Source organism: Myotis brandtii, unplaced genomic scaffold (assembly GCF_000412655.1).
Source record: "Myotis brandtii unplaced genomic scaffold, ASM41265v1 scaffold8, whole genome shotgun sequence".
NCBI lineage: Eukaryota > Metazoa > Chordata > Mammalia > Chiroptera > Vespertilionidae > Myotis > Myotis brandtii.
This window is the reverse complement of record NW_005371219.1, coordinates 7,571,283-7,595,578: the sequence shown is the minus strand read 5'-3', so window position 1 is coordinate 7,595,578 and position 24,296 is coordinate 7,571,283. Positions and strand designations below refer to the sequence as shown.

Here is a 24,296-nt window from a genome sequence, read left to right as displayed (position 1 = left end):
AATGACATGAGATGAGAGTCTATAAGGACAAAACACAGTACTTCTGACTGGTATATGTGAGAATAAACAGTCATCTTTTCTGTCAAAGAACAGTTAAGGCAGCTGCCAGTTTGGCTCATGTGACTTGGCAGCCGCCATTTTAGCCACATGACTTGCAGCTCCCCTGGGGGCCACCATCTTGAAACGGCAAAGGCCAACTCCTCCCTTTGAATTTGCCAATCTCGAAAGACTGTGCACCTGAGCTCCAATCAAGAGTGAGGGACAGGTCACATGCGTCAGGATTAAAAGGCCGAGCAGACCACCTGCTCAGTGTGCATGTGCTCCCAGACCATGTGCTGCGCACCCTCCTGCAGGAGGAAAGATACTTGCCCCGCTGTCTGGCTCCCAAGTATGTTTTGTGTTCTACCAGGACCCCTGAATTTGGAGACTCGCCTTATTTCTTACAGTATATATTAAAAGTACAAGTTGGGATCATGTGACAGACTAAAAGAAGTCTATATGCAAAACGTATCAAAAACCATTCATCCATTCTCTTATTTACATACTAGAGGCCCGATACACGAAATTTGTGCAAGAGCCTTGGCCCTGGCCCCTGCCCACTGCAGCTTTGTCTGGAAGGAAGGATGTCCAGAAGGACATCTGGTTTAATTAGCATATTATGCTTTTATTATATAGATTTTCTAAGCAATCATTAGGTGTTAGGCCCTGTGCCAAACACTAAGGATATAATAATAAACAAAATTAGACATGTTCCTTAACCTCATAGTACTTATAATTCAGTGGGTGAGACAAATATTAGTCAAAAGTCACACAAATAAATGTAAAACAGCAACCTCAGTAAATGCCTCAAAAGAGTGATAACTTGGTGCTGAGGAAGCCAGGAGGAGGTCCCTGTGAAAGTGATGATGAGCTGAGGTTGGAAGATGAAGGCTTTAACCAGGAAAATGGGGAGGGAGACCTTTCCATGGATAGGGATAGGCTGTGCAAAGGACCTATGGCCAAAGGGAGGGAGCATGGCACCCAACAGAACCCAAAAGAAGACGTGAGTGGCTGGGACACCGCGATCCACGTGGAAAATAAAGCAAAATGAAACTAGCCCAAATGTCAATAGTTCCTCAACCTCGTCACTATTGACATTTTGGGCTTGATAACTCTTTGTTATGGGAGGTTGTCCTAAATATTCTAGGATGTTTAGTGGCATTCCTGGCCTCTAACCACTAGATATCAGTAGCACTTCCCCTCAAGTGTGACAGCCAAAAATGTCTCCAGACATGGTCAAATGTCCTCTGGGGAACAAAATCACATTTGGCTGAGAACCACTGGAGAGAAATAGACTATGTAGGCCCTGTTCAGATGTTTTGCTTTATTCTGTGAGCAAAGGGATACCTTTTAGGGATATTAAAAGGAAGGAGGAGGGACAGTTAAAACTGCATTTCTCAAAGATCCTCTGCCAGCAGTGAGTACAATGGAGGGGAGGGAAAGCCAGAGGAATGTGGATAGAACAATTAGAGGCTAAACCAGTTTAGACGCTCCTAAACTAATCCTGGTGAAAGATAATAACAGCTTGGACAGGGTGGTGGGCGGTGGGATTGAGAGAAGTAGATGGATTTGAGAGATAGGAAGTAAAATCAACAGAACTTGGCACTAAATTGGACATGCAGGGTGAGGCAGAAAGACACATCAGGAGTGATTCACGCAAGAGGAAGTGGATGGGTGGTGCTGCTTACGAAAATGGGGATGCTGGAGATGGCCTAGGTTGGCGGGGGAAGATCACACAATTTGATCATGTTAAATTTGAGGGGCCTTTGAGATGCCCAGGAACAGATGCCAAATAAGTAATTGGATATGTGGGTCTGGAGCTCTAGAAAGTCTGGATTGGAAATATAAATTGGGGAGCAAATGGTCTAGGGAAGGTTATCTCAGCTGTCAAAGTGTAATGTCTCTTGAGGAAGGAATATGGGAGGAAAAGATGAGGTCCTAGGACTAGGGCTTGAGTATGGCCGCTATTTAATGACATGATAGAGAAAAATACACCTCAAGCACCAGAGAAGGGACTACTGGAAAGTTGGCGAGATCAAGGAAAATGTGAAGTCCTGGGAGGCCAGGAAGAGCGTGACTCAAGAAGCAGGAAGTGCTGAATTGTGTCAGATGCTCCTGAGAGATTATGTAAGTTAGAAAGGAAGCCTGCTGGATGTGCAAAAAAAAGTCATTGTTGGTCGTGGTAAAAGGGGTTTGGGTGGCTTGATGGAGATAGGCCCCAGATGGGAATGGGGGAGGAGTAGAAGGTACGGGAATGGAGACAGTGAGTACAGAGAACATCTTAGGAGGTTGGACCATGAGGAGGAAAGTCATAAGGTGGAACCTGGGGAAGGGTGTGAGGGTTTAAAATGAGAGGGACATGAGCATGTCTGAGTGTCAATTGGAAAATATCTGGTTGAGTGGAGTTGGATATCCAAGAAGGAGAAGGGATGCTTCAGAGGGGGGAGGGCTGGGAAGAGAAAGACCTTGGAGAAGGGGAGGAGAATCGTCCACTATAGTGCAGGAAGAAGCAGGAGAGGAGGGTGTGAATGTACTGTGTGTGTGTGTGTGTGTGTGTGTGTGTAGAGGTGGAGGGGCTTCTGCTGAGATTTAGGGAGGCTGGGCATGGGGGAGAGGAGTGAATTCAGAGGCTTGAGAAGAATGGAGAAGTTTGAAGTTATGAGGATTATCATTAGGATGAATCTCAGAAAGCAACAGGTTCTCAGTCATCTAAGAAAAACAAAATTATGATGGGAGTCCTCAAATTACTTATAATGTTAGTTTCCTAAGGCCACCATAACAATGCACTACAAAGTGGGTGGCTCACAACAACCGGGAGAGAAATTTACTCCCTCACAGTTCTAGAGGTGACAAGCCTCAAGTCACCAGGGTCAGCCCCTGAGGAGGCCCAGGAGAAGTTCCTTCCTTGACCCTTCTGGCTCCTGGGAGTTGCCAGCAATCCTTGGGGGTCCCTTGGCATTCCATGGCCTGCAGATGCATCACTAAAACCTCTGCCTCTGTCTTCATGTGGCCTTTTCTCTTATGCAGTTTTCTCCAAAGTTTTGTCCTTTTATAAGGACACCAGTCATTGAATGAGGGCGCATCCTAATCCAGTATGACCTCGTCTTAACTTGTGTACATCTGTAAGGACTCTACTTCCAAATAAGGTGACATTCACAGGTTTCAGATAGACATGTATTTTGGGGGGACACTATTCAATCCAGTATATTACTAAGGCATGAGACTATTTTAATGCATTTTAGAAGTATTTAGAAGATGAAAACAAAGATATCTTTAGCAGCTAACATTTATAGGTCTCACGTGCCTCCTAGGCACAGTGTCACATACTCCTGACAACAGCTGTTGTAGTGTCTCTACTGTTCCCACGTTACAGATGAGGAAACAGAGGCTAAGGGCAGATGAATGACTTAATCAAGGTGAGATCCTGGCATTTTGGACTCAGGCATTGTGACTTCAGAGACCACCTTTAAAGCTCGGTTGGCTCTGTTGCCTTTTCCCAGGGAATCCTAAATTAATCAGAACACTTCCTCAGCTATTTATCTACATCAGAAACTTCCCTTTTCTGCCAACATACTTTGCTAATATCTTTTTCTCTACATACAGCTCTTGATTCTTCAGCATGTCTATAGCTCTGTGCATGGGAGAAGAAGTCTACTTACTGTCTGCCATTTGGGCTGGAAAAATACAGCTCTCCCTTTTCCACTCACTTCCAGGCTTGGCTTTGTTTACGCAGGTCCATGGCACCCAATTCATGGAGTTCTCAGAAGTGGAGAACCAGGATGACTACTATAGCACTGAAGCTGGCTACGTCCACACCCAGGACCAGCAAGGGGTGCATGTCATGTATGACGAGGCCTTGAGTGACCTGAAGGAACTAGAGGCAGAACTGCTGCTGGTGGCCAGCCATTACATTGAGAAGGAAAAAGGTCAGAAATCAGATCTGAAAAAATCAATCAACCAAACAAACAAAAAACACTAGGGGCTTAATTTAACAACCCCCATCTCAAAATATAAATGCACTAATTCAATAAGCACATACACCTTCCCAACACACACCCGCATTAGAAAAGATAGGGCTCTGTGTCAGCCTAAGTGCCCCTTTTGTTGGAGACTGACTACTCTCTCAGGGTTTGGTTATAATTCTTACTGTTGTTTAGACTCGTTGCCCAGTGACATTTCTGCATCACCCAGTGGGTGCAGAGAATGTCATGCAGGGCCCCGAGGGAAGCAAAGGAAGCCATGAAATCAATTTTTTCTAAGTAACAAAAAAAAATGTGATTGGCCTTGGGAAACTGCAGTTAGAAACAGGGACATCCCTGGGTTCATAACAGAAAACCACTAGATGCGAGAAGATCTGGCTCAGAAGATGCCAGACAAGCCCCAGAGGGAGAAACCATTACTCAGGGTAATTGAATAACCGTTAGTCTGTATTCGCTCTTCCTTCTGGCACTACTCAAATGTATCCAATTTTAGAATAGGTGCGGTAAGAATATTTCTTTTGAAATAATGTGACAGCATTAGCATTACATTGGAAAAGAAGTTAAGAGTTTCTAGATATATTGCAATACCTAAAGGAAAGATAGCAAGAGTTTATGCTATTTTGTAATATATTAGACTATAATTAAAGACCATTCATATTCACATTGTTATAAAATCCTGCTTGAGGACTGTTTGACAATTAACCTTTCAGATCCTAGGCAGAATTAATTCACTATTGGCTTGAACTCTCTGTCCTATCTTTGCCACCGACCATCTGGGATCTGACTCGGGAAGCAGCAATGGCATCCAACATTCCAGGGCATTCGATTTCAGCTCTTAGCCTTTATCTTTACTGGTTATCCTACATATGAATGCATCACTTTTGTCGATAATAATTTATAATACCATGCAACTATTTCCAGCTGCTAAGAATTTAATTGGATTGAAACACGTAGTAGTCATTTAGCTCCATGAAAATCTTTTAGCTGAGCTAATTGGTATACAGTCATTCATGGTGATGATTTCCATGATTTTCCAACTGCTGCTAGGAAAACTCCTGATCAAAGTCTTTCTCTTGTGTTCAGTAGCCATCATAAACCTGATAATTATTGAGTTCAAACTTTAGCCCCTGAAAAGCTCTTACTGTTAAGTATTTCATTCTGAAATCGATCACTTAAAAATTTAAAGCAATAATAATGCTGATAATGAAAACTAACATTAATATATTGGACAAATATTTCTGCTGAATAATGACAATGATTACATTTATTTATATAGGTTAGTGATTAATGTAATTAAATAATATCTTAGAAACTTCTCTGAAAATTTTGACTTGGCTAACATCAATTGAAGTAGCAGGTGGAACTGGGTTTGTTTTTAAACCACCAGGAACCTGGTTTTAGAAAAGAAAAAAATTATGTTTTGCCTTTAAATTACAGGTTTGAGAATATTTTAGTAAAGGTTTTATGTTAATTGAATTTGGTTGTGTTTCCAAAATTAGTCTTTAAAACTGAAATTGTAAAGGCAAACAAGAATCCCTGTTGACTAAGTCAACAAGTATGAACTTTGGGCTTTGTCTTTGCTGATGGCTCCTTAATGATTTAGAAACCAGTTGCCATTCCGTTTTCTTTCCTAAAACAAAGCTGATAATCCGAGGGTGCATTTCTAATAGGAACAGCTTCATGGAGAGAGGTCTGGCTCTGGTCATTGTCATCACTTCTCTTCCAGGTCACAAAGAGGGCAGCAAGTCAAATGCTGGCCAGGTCTTGGGATGGGCCCATGCAGGAGTGGACAGATTTGCTGTGCTGTGTGACCTGTGGACTTGGGAGGCAGCCCTTCTAGAAAACAAGCGCCAGGTATTCTCGCCTAGAAAACAAACTTTGGTTAAATAAACATTCTTACAAAACTCAATACTTTTTTTTTTAATATATTTTATTGATTTTTTACAGAGAGGAAGGGAGAGAGATAGAGAGTTAGAAACATCGATGAGAGAGAAACATCGATCAGCTGCCTCCTACACACCCCCCACTGGGGATGTGCCTGCAACCCAGGTACATGCCCTTGACCGGAATTGAACCCGGGACCCTTCAGTCCGCAGGCCGACACTCTATCCACTGAGCCAAACAGGTTTCGGCAAAACTCAATACTTTTAAAAACTCAGTGGGACTTTCCTGACAGCTCCCTTTTAAGTAAGAATGAGAGATGACTCCATGCATATTCCTTGTCCTGTCAGGACAGCCCTCAGTCTACTAAACACAGACAGACTGACGACCTTTTGTGGCCTGCAGAAGTGTATGCCCCATGTGGGTGCGTGAGAGCAGGGGGTAAGGCGTGCTGAGTGCAACAAGTTACAGGGTAAATTTAAAGCAATAAGACAGTGAGTTACTAAATCACCGTCCTGTTGTTAATGGTTCATATCCCAGTAATAAATGACAAACTGCTCCTTAGCATGTGTTATTGCCCTTTTGATAATCTCTAACTGTTGGGAGTTTATTCATCAAACATTAAGTATTTACTCTGCACCAGGTACTGTTCCAGGCACTGGGAACATATAGACACAAGAGAATATTTATAAGGAATTTGTAGCCTGTAAACATTGATCTGATCTCTAAGCAAAATTATAACCCAGTGGCACATGCAAGAGCCTTGGGGACCCCCGTGGAGGGGGTGTTATGCCCAGATTTCAAGATCCCCAAGGACCACACCAGGGAGCCGAGTCCGATGCAAAAGCAGAGTCTTTATTCAAGCTCAAGCTCGGTCCCTCTGCCTCTACCGACGCAGCGTCAGGATGTGAGAGAGCCCCGAGTCTCAAGAGAACAAAGATTTTATAGGGCTTGGGGTCGGGAGGTGGGGGCATACTTCTGATTGGTTGGGTGAGGGCTAGGGGCTAGTGACGCAAAGGCAGGGTGTGGCTAGGGTCTGGTTACACAAAGACAGGGGGTGGTCAGCATACTTTTGGCCTTGGGTTAGTTCCCTTTGCATTCCCATTGGCTGATTTAAGGGGGGGCTGAGTAACTGATACATTCTGTGGCTTTTTCTTGGAAGAGGGGTCAGGGACACAGCTATCAGTCCCGTTCTGTTCTTTCAGGGGGATCTGCCCTGTGTGTGTGTGGGGGGGGGGGCTGCCAGAGTAAAGGAAATGTTCCCAAGTCTTCCCAGGGGAATAGGTGTTTAACCTGGTTATTAACAGGTGCTCAAGGTATTGTCAGTCAGAGAAGGAAATATCCGTAAGCAGAGGAAACAGCATTCGCAATGTTAGGGCGGTCTCAAATGGGAGAGGGGGGAGTCTGGAGAGGGGCAGGAAGACTGCTCTGGTTCGGAGGGAAAGGCGTGCTGGGAAACAAGGTGAACCTGTGTTTTGGGTGCAGCCTGGGAAGGGCCTGCTGATCCACGCTTCATTTAGAGTTTACCTTATAAGCAAGGAAAGCTGTCGGTGAGTTTCAGCAGGGGAGAAACACGGTCACAGCTTTGTTTTCATGTGGTAGCTGTGTGGTGTCAGTGCGGAGGATGGCCCGGAATGGAGAGCTCCTGGGGAAAGAAGTGCAGGTATTGCAACAGGTACCTGAGCGTCAGGAGGGGGACCCACACCGCCGAGGGTGTAGCCGTGGGACTAGGAAGGAGGAGCAGGCTGAGAGCTCTTTGGAGAAGTGGAGAGGGCGGTGGATGTTGGAGGGAGAGAGTAAGGATGGAGCTGAAATGACTTCCTCAGGGTAGGGGAGGAGGCTATCAACTGGCACAGAACACCGTAGCGGGGCCCATTGGGGGGAATAACACTGAGTCTGGGGTGCAAGGCCTGTGGGAGAGTGTTCTGAAGCTGGGCGTGGATGTTCGGTGGGTGCTTGTCGTTTTGAAACTCAGGAGCAGGTCTGAGCTGAGGTAGGAATGTGGAAGTTGGACCACAGTAATGAGTCGAAATGACTAGAAAAAGCCAGAGATGTCTGAAGTGGGCCCCTGGGTCACCCCTTCAAGGGTAAGGTCATGGCATAAGAATCCATGAGAGGAACCAAGAGTAGCCAAAGAGACTGGAGAGAAATGGAAGGAATCGTGTTATGAAAGTCAACGGGAAAGATGTGTCTTAATTAGGAGAAGATAGCCACTAGTGCGGCGTGCAGTGAAACATCAGAAAGACGGCTCCTAAAGCCAGGCGGCGGGCCAGCCATAGCAGGTCATGGCCAGCTCTGCAGGTTCTCCGAAGTTACGGGGTGGGAGCCAGGATACAGTATGATGTGGTCAGACAGGGGAAGTGGAAATGTTTTCTTGGAATTGCTTTTCTGGTATTAGATGGTTTACCATTTCATCTACTCTCTGGTGTGTTACTCATGGAGATGTAGGTCACCCAATTAAAAACAACAAAACTAGCTGAGCTTAAAGGGTGCAAACCCTGGGCTTTGAACGCGGTTCCTCTTTTTGAAGATAACTGGTCTTTAGAGTTTGCATCTGCAACCTTGATCAGCCAGTTAGAACCGTAAGATCAACTGAGTAAATGAGGGATTTAGGCTCAGAGTGTAGTAACCGGAAAGGCTGCATTAATTGTAAATAAGACAGACTCCTCAAACTCGACAAGTGTATTCATCCAGACAGGAGTTTTAAAGAAATCATTTTCACTTAAAACAATCACTGCTAATTCCTTTCTACCCTGAGAATAAGTTCCCCGTAGAAACTGAGCTGTCTGTGCCAAAGCTGTAACACGGGGCCTTCTAAGTCAGAAATCCTGTTGAAAGAGCCTATTTTGAATGCATAAACCGGACTTTTATCTGGAGTGTGGTTGGTTTTCCCCAGCATTGGTTCTGCTGCCAAGTTTCCTCAGCTGGTTTTGATTGTTAAATTACTGGAATCACTAGAATGTTAAGAATTGCTCGAACACATTGGGTTGTCTTAAGTTTTTAAAGTGACCATATTATGTATAAATGCTCATAACATCAGAGCTGGTGTGAATTTAGGTTGATTAAGGGACTCTTAGAGGAGCCAGATATCCGAGGTGCCAGCTCCTGAGTGATACTTGTACCAACTGCTAATTCTCTCCACAGCCACCAGAGGACACATTTTTAGTTGAATTTGTGTTTGGAGCACTTTTAAAAAAAATCTGTTGACAGGCTGCATCTAGCATTGGTTTTCTGTTTTGCACTTTCATTTGACCTGAAATACTATATTTAATTTTTTTTAAATCCCAGAAATAGAGAAAAGTTTGAGTTAAAAATAATATAGCCCTGGCCGGTTTGACTCAGTGGATAGAGCGCAGACTGAAGGGTCTTGGGTTCAATTCCCAGCAGGGGCACATACCTGAGGTGCAGGCTCAATCACAGCCCCGGCCAGGGTACATGAGGGAGGCAACCAATCAATGTGTCTCTCTCACATCAGTGTTTCTCACTCTCTCTGTCTCTCCCCCTCCCTTCCCCTCTCTCTAAAAAAATCAATGGAAACATATCCCTGAGGTGAGGATTAACAAATAATAATAAATAATAACAAATAACAATAATATAAACAAAATAAGTTTTGAGATGATTCATTTTGGCTATTTTTCTATTTTCTCCAATATTCCATGCCCACCACCAGTGTGTACCTGAGAGTTGGCCCTTGACACACACAGGTGACATTTGACAGGCTAGGAAGACTTCTTAGACAAATACCAGCCCAGAGTTTAAATGGAAGTGGGCCAGTTAGCAAACAGATAATAAAGAGAACCTGTGAGGTGGAAAGATCACCGTCCTACCCCTGGGGAAAAATTCATGATAAAATTATGCAAGCATCCATCTGAAAACATCTCGAGATTGGAGCCAAAGTTTCAGAAGGCCTTACCAGTTTAAAAAGAGAGCCATGTGCTCCTTCTCAACAACTAGGGTTGCAGGGAAAATATGACACTATTTGGGACGTATTTAACTGAAAAAATATTCATTGTTTATCAGAAATTAAAATTTAACTAGATAACCTGCATCCTTATTTGCTAAGTCTGTCAATCCTATTAGCAACAACAGTAAGTATGGCCATTTGGCTCCGGCCTCTGCAACCTGGTATCACCAGATTTGGAATCACTGGCAAGAAGGAGGGAGGCAAAGGGGAAGGGGAGATATAGGGAACATCTGCAATAGAGTCAACAATAAAATAAATAAATAAATATAAAAGAGTCCTCCCCTTAAACTTCTCCTGCCAAATTACCAAACAATCGGGCTCTTTGTACAAAAACAGGTCAGGGCAATACAAATGCAACAAACTAGCTCCTGGGATTGCCCTGGCCCAGCAAAATGGTTCAAGTTAGGCCAGAATGATTTAGAGAAGTAATTGTTTCATTCCTACTCTTCCCCTAGACCCGTGGTTGGCAAACTGCGGCTCGAGAGCCACATGCGGCTCTTTGGCCCCTTGAGTGTGGCTCTTCCTAAGCCTTAGGAGTACCCTAATTACGTTAATAACAATGTACCTACCTATATACTTTCAGTTTAAAAAAATTTGGCTCTCCAAAGAAATTTCAATCGTTGTACTGTTGATATTTGGCTCTGTTGACTAATGAGTTTGCCGACCACTGCCCTAGACTATTCCAAGTGGTACCCTTCCTACACCAACTAGTCACTCCTTCTTCTTTGTCTTCTGCTACTTAATAATTGAAAGTTACTCCAGAGTAGAACTCTGGGGACAAAACGAGATAACTTAGCTCTCCCTGCAGGACCAGGGCATCTCTACCTTCCGTCATTTCAACTCTGAGATCTTGGAGTGTCTATGGAGCATTCTGTCCTGAGCTTTTAGCCTCCTTTGGTTGACCCAGAGTCCCTTAGGCCGATGTTTCCCAAAGGAGTTCTTGCAAAACCATATGCTACATAAAGTGCCCCAGGCTCTCCCTCCTTGAGCCTTAGCATTGAGACCCTCAGGTACTGAACGTCTATTAAAAAGGCATTGATTCCTACTCTCCTGTTAATCTTCAAATGTTCACCTCCCTTGGGAGCCTCGGAAGCCAGGATTGGCAAAATGGAGACATTCCTGGCTATTCCTGCACCGTGGTTCCGCTATCTCCCATTTGCCTTCTGTGCTGTTGCCTCCTGTATTCAAGTAGTGCTAACACCTTCTCTGTTCCTGGTTTTGCATTCTTAGCTATGGAGGCCACACCATGAGAGGGGCTCTTTATCTCCTTTTAGGAAATGCCTTCGTTTTTTAAGAAGAGAGCTGACTTCAGGCCTGAAACCACCAGGAAAACCAGCCCCCAGGGAAACAAAGCCTATCTTTCTCCACTGCATCCCCCAGTGTGCAGGCTGTCAGGCTGATAGAAACTGCAGCCTCAGCAGTTCCCTCCTTGCTGGCCATTCAGTGCCTACCCTGGGCCAGCCTGTGTCTTTGGTGATAGCGCTACCACAGGAGCCGAGACCTCAGGAGAGGGAACCTCCCTGAGAGGAGCTAGTCACAGAAGACTTTCCGAAGGGACAGCTGGAGCGGAAACTCTGGGGGAGGATATGTTGGATTCGTGTGGCAGAGGAAAGAAATTGGTTCCGTTGTAAGACCAGTGGGGATGATAGTTCGGAAGCTTCCAGTCCGAGCCAATTTACCCATCAGGCCATATAGACTGGGTGTTTAGGACCTAATTGCTTTTCAGGGAACATTGCAAATGTTTGAGATCTGAGAAAAAACACACAATAGCACATACATTACTCCAAAGTAAGAAAAGAAAATACAAAATAGATGTCAATAAATGCTTCATTACATTTCTGTAAAATGTAAAAACGTGGTCAACTGAGCACTTATGAACTTCTCATTACATCTGAAAACATTTGATGGATCAGATTTTCTTACTTCATAAGAATCCCCAGGTACATACTGTCCGGAAATCATAGCCAGTCATTAATTAAATGTGTTGCTCATAGCCAAATATTTTGAAGAGCAAAATAATACATGCCACTTAACATTTTTACAGAAAAAATAATTTTATTGGGATGTGAGGACATTTTAATATATTTAATATATTGTTATAATGTGGGACAAGGTCTCCAAAAGTGAGAGCGTCTAAGGCCAATGAAGGTTTTAAAACAACTAAAATAATAAGTACATTGTTTAGAACTACTTCCTTACCTTGCCTTTACCTTGCCCTTAGGTTCCTGTTTTGGATTCCAGCCCAGTGAACTCTGAAGAGCTTTTACTGATTAGCACCATGACTGATCACACACAAATAGAATTTACACACAGAACAGAAATTCCTTAAGCTCACAGACAAATGTAAAAGCAAAATCAAGAGTATCTGGCCTGGCTGGCATGGCTCAGTGGTTGAGCATCGACCTATGAACCAGGGAGTCACAGTTCGATTCCTGGTTAGGGCACATGCCCAGGTTTCGGGCTCCATCCCCAGTGTGGGGAGTGCAGGAAGCAGCCATTCAATGATTCTCTCTCATCATTGATGTTTCTATCTCTCTCTCCCTCTCCCTTCCTTTCTGAAATCAATAAAAATCTAATTTAAAAAAATAGAGCATCTGAATTCCCAAAGGAAGAACACTCTTCAACCGTGCGTGTGTGGAAACTCTCTTTGGTTTCTAGGGGAGGCTGTGACTCCACCAGGAAAGGAGTTAGCTCCCTGGATGCCTTTGGGAGTTCTGTACCCGGGCCCCTCCTGGTGGAGCCCGGTCTGGGAGAAAAGCCTTTGCATTTGGGGGCACTTTCACCCTCAGCCTTCCATTCTACCACACCCCCATCATTCCTACATAGGTGAACGTTGGGAAGACCATTAAAGAGAAGGAGTCAGAAATGGGGCCGAGGATGTAGAACTAGGGAGGAGGCTGCCTGCCTACATACATTTGGTGATGGAGTGAAAGGGGGCGAGGAATGGGTGTGGAAGATAAATATATTTGATGAAGTGTCCCTGAATGCACTGTAATTGGAGCTTATAATTATTAGAGGTGATATTCTTCATTATAGAACACCCCCCCCCCCGTTTTATCTGGGGAGAGCAGGGTAAAGGGGACAGAGGCAAAGCGAGTTTTCTTTCCCTTGCCCTCCCTGACCTCCCTGTGGGTTTACTAATTGCCCTGAGTTGCATGGGTCTGCAGCTGCCTGCACCAGCCCTGTACCCGGAGGTTCAGCACTGTCTCTCTCCTGCGGGTGCCCAGGGTCTTTCCAACGCATCGAGTGCTGGTGCCTCGCCTCTCCTTGCTGGGCCCTAGGACTGCCTGCTGCTCCCTGACTATCAACCTTATTTGCAGCTTCTCGACTGTTACTTTGAAGCCTACCAGCACACGCTGGACCCCGAGGAGAGGTTTGCCTTAGCACAAGTGATCACTGACATCATGTACAGGGGCCCCAGGTTTGATCTCAGCCACCCTTACTTCATTAAGGCCTACCGAGATGAATGCACCTGCCTGAGGCTTCACCAGCAGCTACTGAGGGGCATCCTCAACCAGCACGTGAGTACAGTGTCCTTAAAAACATTACCCGTGTGCCCTGCCCTGGCCGGGGTGGCTCGGTTGGTTGGAGCATGGCCAATGCACCAAGGGGCCACGGGTTCGATTCCTAGTCAGGGTATATACCCAGGTTGCCAAGTCAATCCCTGGTCGGGGTACATACGGGAGGCAACCAACTGATGTTTCTCTCTCCCTATCCCTTCCTCTCTCTCTAAAATCAATTTAAAAGTAACAAAAATTAAAATATTACATGTGAGAAGGGGATGGAGAACATGGCCAGAACTGAAGATAGTGCTTTCCTTTCACTGTGGGCCCAGAATCTGGGTTTTCTAGGGCAGCATGTGCAGCATGTTTATTTGTAAGCTTATTTGCATGGTTGAATTCCAAGCATAGCTACAGTCTTTTTTTTTTTTTAAATATATTTTTATTGATTCCAGAGAGAGGAAGGGAGAGGGAGAGACAGAAACATCAACAATGAGAGAGAATCATTGATCGGCTGCCTCCTGGAGGCCCCCTACTGGGGATCGAGCCTGCAACCCAGGCATGTGCCCTTGACCGGAATCAAACCTGCGACCCTTCAATCCGCAGGCCAACACTCTATACACTAAGCCAAACCGGCTAGGGCATAGCTACCATCTTAAAGGGAGGTTCCCAACCCTAATTACATTTACTAGTCCACAAAGAATGGAAAACCTGTTTTCATTAGATGATAGAGTTTATTGGTAATGAAAGAACGACTAAACATACCCCTGTACAAGGCACTGATGTATACAACCGTGTTTATTATTTTTAATGGTGTGACTATTTTTAGGACTAAAGGGAACAGTTACAGTGTATGGCGTCTGGGGGGAAGCTAGTGGCAGGAAGTAGAGGGGAGGTAAAGATTGCTCCAGTCCATTTACCTTAGGCCTAGTTAGACTTTTCTCCTTGTACTCAATTATTTGACAAAAAGAAGTTTTCTTGTGCTTCTTAAGATTGTCGGGAGCTGGTTGTCTTTGCTTCTCCTGGCTGACCCTGGGCTCGGACTGAGACCAGCATGTTCCTATATGAGTGGATCCTCCAAATTCTGTCTGAGTGAAAATTGGTCAAATAACGGAGACATGCAAAGGGCTGATGTTTTTCTCATGCCAAGGCTCAGAACTCACATCCATGGGAAAGTTTAACTTTTCTAATTTCAACGTCTATGCGATATTTCTAGATAGAGCAGCAGCGGGAATATGTCCAGAGGCTTTGGCAAGAAGGCCATCCCGATGAGAGCAATAATTTTGGACTTCCCCTTAACATAATTTGCAAACAACTTATCTCCATCAACAATAGCTGGTAAGCTGGTGTTGTCTTTAGACATTTGACTTTTAATCCCCTAGATAAGTTAAGGGTATGATGTTAAGTCTGAACACGATTGCACAAAGCGCCTCTCAAGTATTTGGGGAGATGAGAGAATATCTATAAAAGCCGCAGAAGAGGGACTCCCTCGCACCCTCGGTATCACTTGCTTTAAGTAATAAAGAATAGGAGGCTCAAATTTAAACTTATGCCACTGGGTACAGAATCTTCACTTCCTTGAGAAAACCTAAAAAAAAGAAAGAAAAAAAGCAGTTGCTCTTGAAATGCCATCGGAAGATATAATCAGAGGTTGCACATAGCTGACATACATGAACCTTGATGTCCTTAAAAGTTTCTCAAAAAGGAATTTATTTTTTCTAGCAAGTATCACCAAAAAGGTTTCTGCAGACTCACCTTGTGGTCCCCCACCCCTTGAAGGAGCAAATTAAATCTCCCGAGACCACTCAGAGAGGGCACATACTTTAAAACCCCCTTGATATGTAGTATGACCTCTCCCCTCCTCCCCACCGCCCCACCCCCGTTCCCTTCCAGCCTCAGAGGGTAAAGAAGGAACTGGGAAGTGGTTGACAAGCCCCAATTTGGTCTGTGTAACTTGAGATCACAATTTCTCTATGGCCTTCAAATGGGTGGAAATATTGTCCAGCTCCTCTCAACATCCCACAAGTCTTTGTTGAGCACTGACACACAGCAGGCAGTGCGCTGGGAGTGCACTCGTGTTCTCACAGATGGGAGCAGCAGAGGCATGGCCCTGTGTCCCTGGGAGGTGGACAGTGTGGCGCTATAGGCAGACTCTCGGTGGGAAATTCCACATGGCTGTGGGATCATCTTGGGGACAGTGGGGTGCCAGGAGATTTCATAGCTGAGATTCAACCTTGTCTCTTGAGAAAGAGTCCGTGGGGTCCCAGGCACAAGACTACATTTCCTCCACAGACATTTCTCAGGACTGATTTCTTCACTGTAATCAGCTTCAGACACCAGCTGTGTATGTGAAACTTTCTGTGGCAAGACTCTACTGTATAGAAAATGGTTTTTGGCAGAACATGCTAGGCCTATATAAATACTAAGTCTTGTCAGAAGAGTCTCAAAAATAAGTGTTATTTGCTTGTTAAGATTCCTTTTCATCCTGAAGGTTGTATTTTTTAAGATCTAGGACTAAGAGGGATCCATTTGCATAGATTTAAAAAGTATTTCTATTCTTTAGTTCCATGTAGGAATACAAAGGCCCTTGACTTGTGTTATATCCTCCATTTCCAAAGAAATACCCACAGACAAGCCTTTTATCATTTCCAGCCTCATTCATTTATAAAACATAGCATCCTTATGGCAGACGTGAATGATTCCAGTAGTACACAGAATTTAAAAATCGTTTCTGTCCATTAACATTTTGGGGGGAAAGGAGGTAAAGACTCCAGTAAAAATAGAAACTAACCATGGAAATTATTTGTTTACTATTTAGTCACTTTTAAGTTACTGTGTTTTCAAATATATTTTTAAGTGTTTTTACTGATTTCAGAGAGAGGATGGGAGAGGGTGAGAGAAATAGAAAAATCGATGAGAGAGAAACATGGATGACTCCTGCATGCCCCCTACTGGGGATGGAGCCTGCAACCTGGTCATGTGCCCCAACTGGGAATTGAACCGTGATCTCCTGGTGTATAGGTTGACCCTCAACCACTGAGCCACGCCAGCCGGGCTGTTTTCAAATATTTGACTAAATATTGATTACTGAAATGTTGACAGGTTTGCTGTACATATTTTAAGAATCTTACTCTTATTTCACTTTTAGAATAAACTCATATCTTCCAAGTTTAAAAGGGTTCATATAAAAGTAAAGAACATGTTGTATAATCTAAAGGGTTCCCCGGACGGCCTATGAGGCCCTTTCAAGTTCCTGTGTGTTTTTTTAAAAAAAAATGTCCTGGCTTAAAGGAGCTGTTTTACTGGTCTTTAAAATTATAAAATTCAAATGTTTTTGGAAAGAGATTAAGTTCTTCATTGTGTAAAATTGTCATTCTCTGCTCCTCTTTTAAAGCCCCACATTGAAAAACATTTATCTGCTGGAGTTCCACCCTTCCCTGGGCCTGGCATCGCTCATCCCCAGAGCCCTCGAGCACCTCTTCCAGGAGGCCCGCCACATCTGCAGGCCTGCATCACCCAGCGGCCTCGCCCTGCTGGAGAGGCGGCTGCTACAGCTGGCCCTGGACGTGTGGCTCACCCCAGCCACGCCCGAGTCCTGGTACAGCGCACAGCTCCAGAAAGATGTAGGTTCTCTGAAGGGGGGAAGGTGGGTCCTTGGCGAAGGGAATGTTTCCTCCCAGATGTTACTACTTAGCTTTGCTTTTCTGTTTGGCTCTATTCCTCCCCTATTTGGCCAGAGACAGATCATAATCCTAGGCCTTGCCAGCATTTTTATGTGATTTTGAGGGGAGGGGGGTGTCAAAGTTTCTAGTTTATCAGGATGCTGCTACAATGAAATTAAAAGAGAGGTGTACATAGGTATGTGAGAAGTGTTTTCTGATTTATTATTTATATTTTAACAATATACATTTTTTATTAAAAATGATATGTTTTCTTTCCACTAAGACTCTTTCTAAAATTCACTCCTTTTGTCCTGAGCTGAGGCCTGGTAGGGGAGAGAGAGGACTGAATGTGGAGTCAGGGACCTAGACTCAAGTTCAGCCTTGCCATTAACGTGCTGTGTGCCTTTGACTGGGTGTCTTAGCCTCTCTGAGCCTCACTTTCCTATTGTGGAACATTATGTTTCTGTCTTTGAAGGGGAGTGGTGGTAGGTGAGTTTGATGACCTCTAAAGGCCCTTCCAGTTCTAATGATCTATGGTTCAAGCTGTGGTCCAATGACTTACTTGGTGTTTGCAATTGGATTTTAATTCTTTTGTTTTTGGTTAAGGCTGTCACAGTTGAGCCTGGGTTTTCAGCTTGACCTTACTTTATGTGGGCACTTGCTGTATATGAAAGAATTTTCAAGGGCCCCAGATGCCAAAAATACCTGTTTCACGTGTCTGGTTCAGCCTTCTATTCCCTCCTACCCAAACTAAAATTTTATTTTATTTTAAATTAATGTTAAGTTGATAAAAATAAATTATTCCTCATGTGCATGTTAAATTATAATCATATACTTCATACAATGCTATCTCCTATTTTTCTCAGTTAACATATTTTTTTTCAGTTAACATATTGTGTATCTTTCTATATTACTAACCAGTCTTTTTTTAAAAAATATATATTTTATTGATTTTTTACAGAGAGGAAGGGAGAGGGATAGAGAGCCAGAAACATCGATGAGAGAGAAACATCGATCAGCTGCCTCCTGCACACTCCCCACTGGGGATGTGCCCGCAACCAAGGTACATGCCCTTGACCGGAATCAAACCTGGGACCCTTAAATCTGCAGGCTGACGCTCTATCCACTGAGCCAAACCGGTCAGGCTACTAACCAGTCTTTATACTCATTTTTATAACTGCATGATTCTCTAAGTGATGAATAATAACTTACTTAACAATTTGCCTATTGATGGGCATTCAAATAAGTGTCTAAGTTTTCAATATTATTAAAAATGCTATAAGGTACATATATCTCTGTGCTTATAGATTTTTCCATATTTTGAACTAATTCTTTTTGATAAATTCTTGGAAGTGAAATTGCTGAAACAAAATTTAAGTCTTTGGCTAACATCTTGGCAGATTGCTTGTCAAGAGTGTGCCAATTGGGGTGCTGAACACAAAATACAATATACAGATGATGTATTATAGAATTGTACTCCTGAAATCTGTGTAATTTTATTAACCAATGTCACCCCAATAAATTCAATAAAAATTGACAAAAAAGAGTTGTGCCAAATTACAATGCCATCAATAATTTTTAAGAGCACCAGTTCTGCTACATTGTATAATATTAGGTGTAAGCATAGAATGTCAGTTCCAATATATACATATATGGAAAAGGTGGACTTGTCAAATTTTTTTTTGGTATTTATCGAGACTAAATATTCTTATAAATGTCTGGTTATAAACTGTATTTTTGTGTGTGTGAATTTTCTGTTCTTTCTCTTTGTTTATTTATCTCTTCGAATTCTAATGTTATTCCTATCCACTCACATGAACTCTTCTTAAGTAAAAGCTTTAATCCTTTCATCCATCATGTTTTCTGCAAATATTTCCCCCAATTTGTCTTTTTATTTTTAACAGAAACTTATTTTCATATAGTTGATCTTTTCCTTTGTGATTTCTTCTGTCTTCCTAAATCCAGAAAGCAAATCTTCCCCTAGATTTTTTATATTTCTTATTTTATTCTAATTTCTTAAGATTTTCATTTTATTTAAAAAATATTTACCCATTTAGTATTCTATCTGGTGTGTGTGTGGTGCGAGGTACGGCTCAAAATTAAATTTCCCCTCAAATTACCAGTCATGTATCCTCCTATAATTTATTGAGGATTCTTTTCATTTTGTAGTATGGTGCCAGAGTGTTTTGTTGTTGTTGTTGTTGTTAATCCTCACCCCAGGATATTTTTTCTATTTTTTGTTTGTTTTTTATAAAAAGTAGAAGGGAAGGAGGGAGGGAGAGAGAGAGAAACATTGATATGAGAGAGACATATTGATTGGTTGCCTCCCGTAATCCCCACACCCCAAACTGGGGCTGAGGATTGACCCACAACCCAGGCATGGGCCCTTGACTGGGAATTGAACCAATGACCCTTTGGTTCACAGGCTGACACTCTAACCCAGCCGTGGGCAAACTACGGCCCGCGGGCTGGATCTGGCCCGTTTGAAATGAATAAAACTAAAAAAGAAAAAAGACCGTACCCTTTTATGTAATGATGTTTACTTTGAATTTATATTAGTTCACACAAACACTCCATCCATGCTTTTGTTCCGGCCCTCCGGTCCAGTTTAAGAACCCATTGTGGCCCTCGAGTCAAAAAGTTTGCCCACCCCTGCTCTAACCACTGACCCTCACCTGCCAGGGCATGGTACCAGATTTTTAAAATGTATTTTAAATTCTCTTGTAAATCATAGTAAATATCTAAGATACTTATCTAGGTTCCCAGTTTTAATAATTATTACTTTTGAAATGTGTTCAAATTTGGATCTAGAAATGATAAATATTCAAATTAAACTTTTGTATTAGGCCAGAAAAGAGGGCACACATTACCCTCAGAGGACATGTAGGAATTAGTTTAATAACTTTCTTTATCACTTTTGGAAGACTTCAAGAGTCTAGAAATTGCATCCTTGAGTAGACAAGGCTTTTGGTAGATAAATGGATGGATAGGGGAGTTTGTACATGCTCAGGGAGCCAAACTTGGAAAGGCAGATCAGGGTCCTGAAACTGGGTCCTTGCGGAGTGGTATGTTAGAGAGTAGCAAAGGTGTCAGAGTAGAGGAACTGAACACGACAGGAGGGCATTAAAAACAGTGGGATTATTTCACAAGTTGCCCAGGGTTGGCTCTGAGTGGAGGAGCGCTGTAAAGGCAGGTTAGCAGGGTGGGTGTGGCTCAGTGGTTGAGCTTCAACCTATGAAGCAGGAGGTCACGATTCTATTCCCATGCATGCCCTCCACTGGGGATCAAGAGCACATGCCCCGGTTGCAAGCTTGATCCCCAGTGGGGGGGCATGCAGAGGGCAGGCAATCAATGATTCTCTCTCATCATTGATGTTTCTATCTCTCTCTCCCTCTCCCTTCCTCTCTGAAATCAATAAAAATATATATACTTTTTAAAGTATATATATAAAAAAATAAAGGCGGTTTAGTGTCCTGTAAAAAGGCTGAACTTGGGATTAGGAAGCCTGAATGTACTCTTGGTGTTGCTGTGTGACACTTAGAAAGTTCCAGTGTTGCTTCAGATCCCTCAGGATCAAATCATGGCATCTGTGAAGCCCACTTTATGGGGATCTTGTGAAAATAAACGAGTTAATGTTAGTTAAAATAGTTTGAATTGTTGAAAGGCGATCAGAGGGGCTTATAAGAAATTATTATTATTATTGGCCATAAAATATTTGACAGATGTCAGGACTGCTATTTCTATTTAGGTTGTCTTTGTCATTTCTATTCTTTATTTTGGCTTAAAACATTTATAATAATGATAACAACAAATACGATGTACCAGGCATTTTCACAGCTACTTACTCACTTAAGCCTCTTAACATCCCTTCTAGGTGATTACTTAGTGTCTACTAGTGCCTATTTTGTACTGTTATTATCCCCACTTTACAGATGAGGAAACTAAGAGACAACACGATAGAGTAAATGGCCCCAAATCTCACAGATTTTAAGTGGCAGAGCCAGGATTTGAGCCCAGAAAATCTGGATCCAGAATCTGTGCTACTAATAGCATTTTTCTTAATATGTGATATTTCTTTTGGGGAAAAAAATGTATACACATATATTTTTAAAATACTTGGTTTTCTCTCAGCTGCTTTCAGCGAAGGTGATGGGCGATCCCTTTCTTGTGGAGGAGATAGGCCTGCTTGCACTTAAGTCTGCAGCAGCCGAAGGACAGAACCAAGGCCGAGGCGCTCGTGTGCTGCTCCTGGAGACGTTTTCCAAACTTCTGGAACTTGTGACCCTCCGCCACCGGCTGGTAGAAATGAGCCTGGAGAGCGCACGCTTAGCTCGGTCAGTGGGGGCACTGAGGGTCTGGTGGGGGGTAACAGACAGCGGGGCTTCCTGCCTACAAGCCTTGCCCCCTCCGTGCCCCCCGAACAGCCTGTGGAAACTTTCTAAATTGCTGAAATGGCCACCTGGCTTGCTCCTTCTCTCACCCAGGCCTTCCTACGTGCCTCCCTGACCACTTAGCTAGGCTAGGTCCTAGCACCTGGCCTTCCTCTCCATTCAGCACATTACCATGTAATGAGATGCTTCATACTGGTTTATTGGTTTTCCTGCTAGTGGAAGTTCCCTGAATACAAAAGCCCTGTGTGTATTGTTTTCCATGGTACCTCATCACCTGGGGCCAGGCCTGCCCTGCACCAACACTCTAAATATTGACTGGATTTTTCTCTTGACTGTAATGAAGTTGAATAGCAGAGCAGAAACAGTAGAGGGCTAGACAAAGGAGAGGCAGTGACACCATTCCGGCCTTGAAGGGTGTGGAAGGTTCAGCAGGTGAGGGGAGGGAAAGATGAATGAGTTAGGTGTTAGGTATGAGTGTGAGGTGATAGTAAGACATCCAAGTGGACATGTTCCATACGCAGGAAGAATATGGAACTAGAGGATTTGTTGCAAACCTGTGTGAGTTCGATTGTGTTCTGATCTTCATGAGAGGCCCTGTACACACAAAGGGTCAAGTCATCTACCACCAACCATTTGTGAGGGCCTATTGTGGCCTGGGTCTGTACTGGGAACTTCATGTGTATTCGTTCATTTTTAATTCTCAGAATATCCTTTTGAGGTAGCTTGCAAACATTTTGCCAGTGAGGAAGTAGAGGCTCAGAAAAGTTAAGTAATTTGCCTAAAATTGCATAACTAGAAAGTATTATAGAAGAATATACAATTTAAAACACAAGTCAAGATATTTATTAACCTCTATGATATTATTTCCCCATAATTTCTGATCATAAATCTTAGAGCTCACAATGTAAAAGTCATCCCTGATACAGTTTGATAAGATACTGTAGTCATGTGAACAAGATATTATGGGAGCACAGAAAATGGAGTATTTTGTTCTATTTAAGGGGATCAGGGAAAGCTTCATAGAAAAGGGACTGTTATGGGATGAATTGTGTCCCCCTGCCCCAAATTCATATGTTCAAGTCCTAATCCTAGTACCTCAGCATGTGACTTTATTTGGAGATAGGGTCTTTACAGAAGAAATCAAGTTAAAATGAAGTTACAGAGCTGGGCCCTAATCCCATAAGACTGGTGTCCCTATAAGAAGAGGAAATTTGGACAAAGGCACACACAGAGGGAAGACAATGTGAAAACACAAGGAGAAGATGCTAACTATAAGCCAAGGAGAGAGGCCTTCCTTCACAGCCCTCAGAAGGAACCAACCCCGCTGACACCTTGACCTCAGGTTTCCATCCTCCAGAGCTATGAGACGTATTGCTGTTGTGTAAGCCACCCAGGTTATGGTACTTTGTTACAGCAGCCTAGAGAACTAATATAGGTGCCATTTGAACTCAGCCTTAACGTGCCAATTTCTCAAGATGGAGAAATGTGTTAGAATGGGGGTGAGAGAAGAGGAGAAGACATTCTAGACACAGAAAGCTGAAATGCCAGGGGACACCCGAACGGAGCCTTGCTGCAAGCTGTGGAAACGTGGGAGTAGAACGCAGAGTTGGGCAAGATGGAGATGGGGTCCCTAGAGGGGACTGTTGGGGTGTGGGGCTGGAAGGCAGACACCCCACGGAGAGTATGGAGAAGATGAGAAGAGGACTGGGTTTGGAACCTCGGGAAACACCAGGATTTGAAAATAAAGACAAGAAGAAGTCAATGAAGACAGAGAGAGTGGTCACAAGGTAGGAGCGTGGACATCCTGGGTCCAGGAGAGCAATGTTCCCTAAGAAGGGGACAGAGGCCAGTCGTGAAGAGTTCCACGGGAAGAAAATGAACCTTGTATTGAGGGCAATATAGGTGACCTGGTGAGGACTCTGAGGACAGAAACCAGCTTGCAGGAAATGAGAGTTAAGGAAGTACCCAAGCACATCTCCTCCTACGTTACTTCTATTTTCAACTGTCATGGCAAAGGGCAGACAGAAGACCTTTGTGACTCATTCACTTCCTGTCCTACTTGTGTTACTTTTATTTTGCTTTTTGCTTTTGTGCTGATTCTAATGCTTTGGTTTTCTTACCACTTAGTTTCCTTTTAGGGGAAAATAAATAGTAAATGTTGTTGGCTCTTTTCCCCCCTTTTAGTCTCTATAAGAAAATGGCGTGGGAGATGGGCTTTGAAGAGTTCCATTTGCATCTGAGGCCTGTTCACTTTGAATTTGCAACACACAAGGACATGGTGGATCATCCACCTCCTGTCTTTATCACCTCTCTGCTGGAGAACAGTGATCGCGTAGACAGGTGAGCCTTAAGAGGGTCAAAGTAAAAATAATGAAATGGTAGAATGAATGACTAGTGAAAAATAATTTCTACCACCACTAGACACGCAAATGCAATTGTATTTCTAATTGTATTTATATTCTGTCTGCCATAATGCCATTTATTTTCTTTCTTCCTTTTTCTTAATAAGAGGGGAAAATAAGGTCTCAATCAAGGGGAATAATTTGATTTAAAAACATCAAGTAACTGAGAAATGGAAGAATCAGATCAGAGAGTTCAAATGAGATGGAATCACAGGCTCAGGCAGCTACCCGGGTTGACTATGTTGCTTCTGGGTAGAAAGGGGTGTGAGGGTTGGTCTCATGGGGCAAGAACCGTGGATCAGAAGTCCAGGTCTCTTCTCTCACTTTCCCTGGGACCAGGAAGAAGTCAGTCAAGTGTTTTTGAGCACTGTTTCCTCGAAATTCTAACACAATGTACAAATCTAACATGTATCTTATACAGGTTCTTATACAGGTTCTTCTGTTGGTCAATAAAAGAAGCTGACTCAAACCAGTGAA

General features: G+C 43.3%; 1 protein-coding gene across 1 annotated transcript in view; it reads left to right on the top strand.

Annotated features, from left to right (window-relative positions):
• LOC102246103 (transmembrane protein FLJ37396) overlaps nucleotides 1-24,296 on the top strand; it is a 42,342-nt gene that overhangs the window by 8,061 nt on the left and 9,985 nt on the right. The window contains exons 5-12 of the mRNA XM_014531274.1: nucleotides 2,023-2,166; nucleotides 3,773-3,965; nucleotides 5,746-5,873; nucleotides 13,185-13,385; nucleotides 14,581-14,702; nucleotides 16,759-16,987; nucleotides 21,158-21,360; nucleotides 23,602-23,757. Coding sequence (XP_014386760.1) covers nucleotides 2,023-2,166; nucleotides 3,773-3,965; nucleotides 5,746-5,873; nucleotides 13,185-13,385; nucleotides 14,581-14,702; nucleotides 16,759-16,987; nucleotides 21,158-21,360; nucleotides 23,602-23,757 — 1,376 coding nt within the window. The remainder of the gene's footprint in view (nucleotides 1-2,022; nucleotides 2,167-3,772; nucleotides 3,966-5,745; nucleotides 5,874-13,184; nucleotides 13,386-14,580; nucleotides 14,703-16,758; nucleotides 16,988-21,157; nucleotides 21,361-23,601; nucleotides 23,758-24,296) is intronic.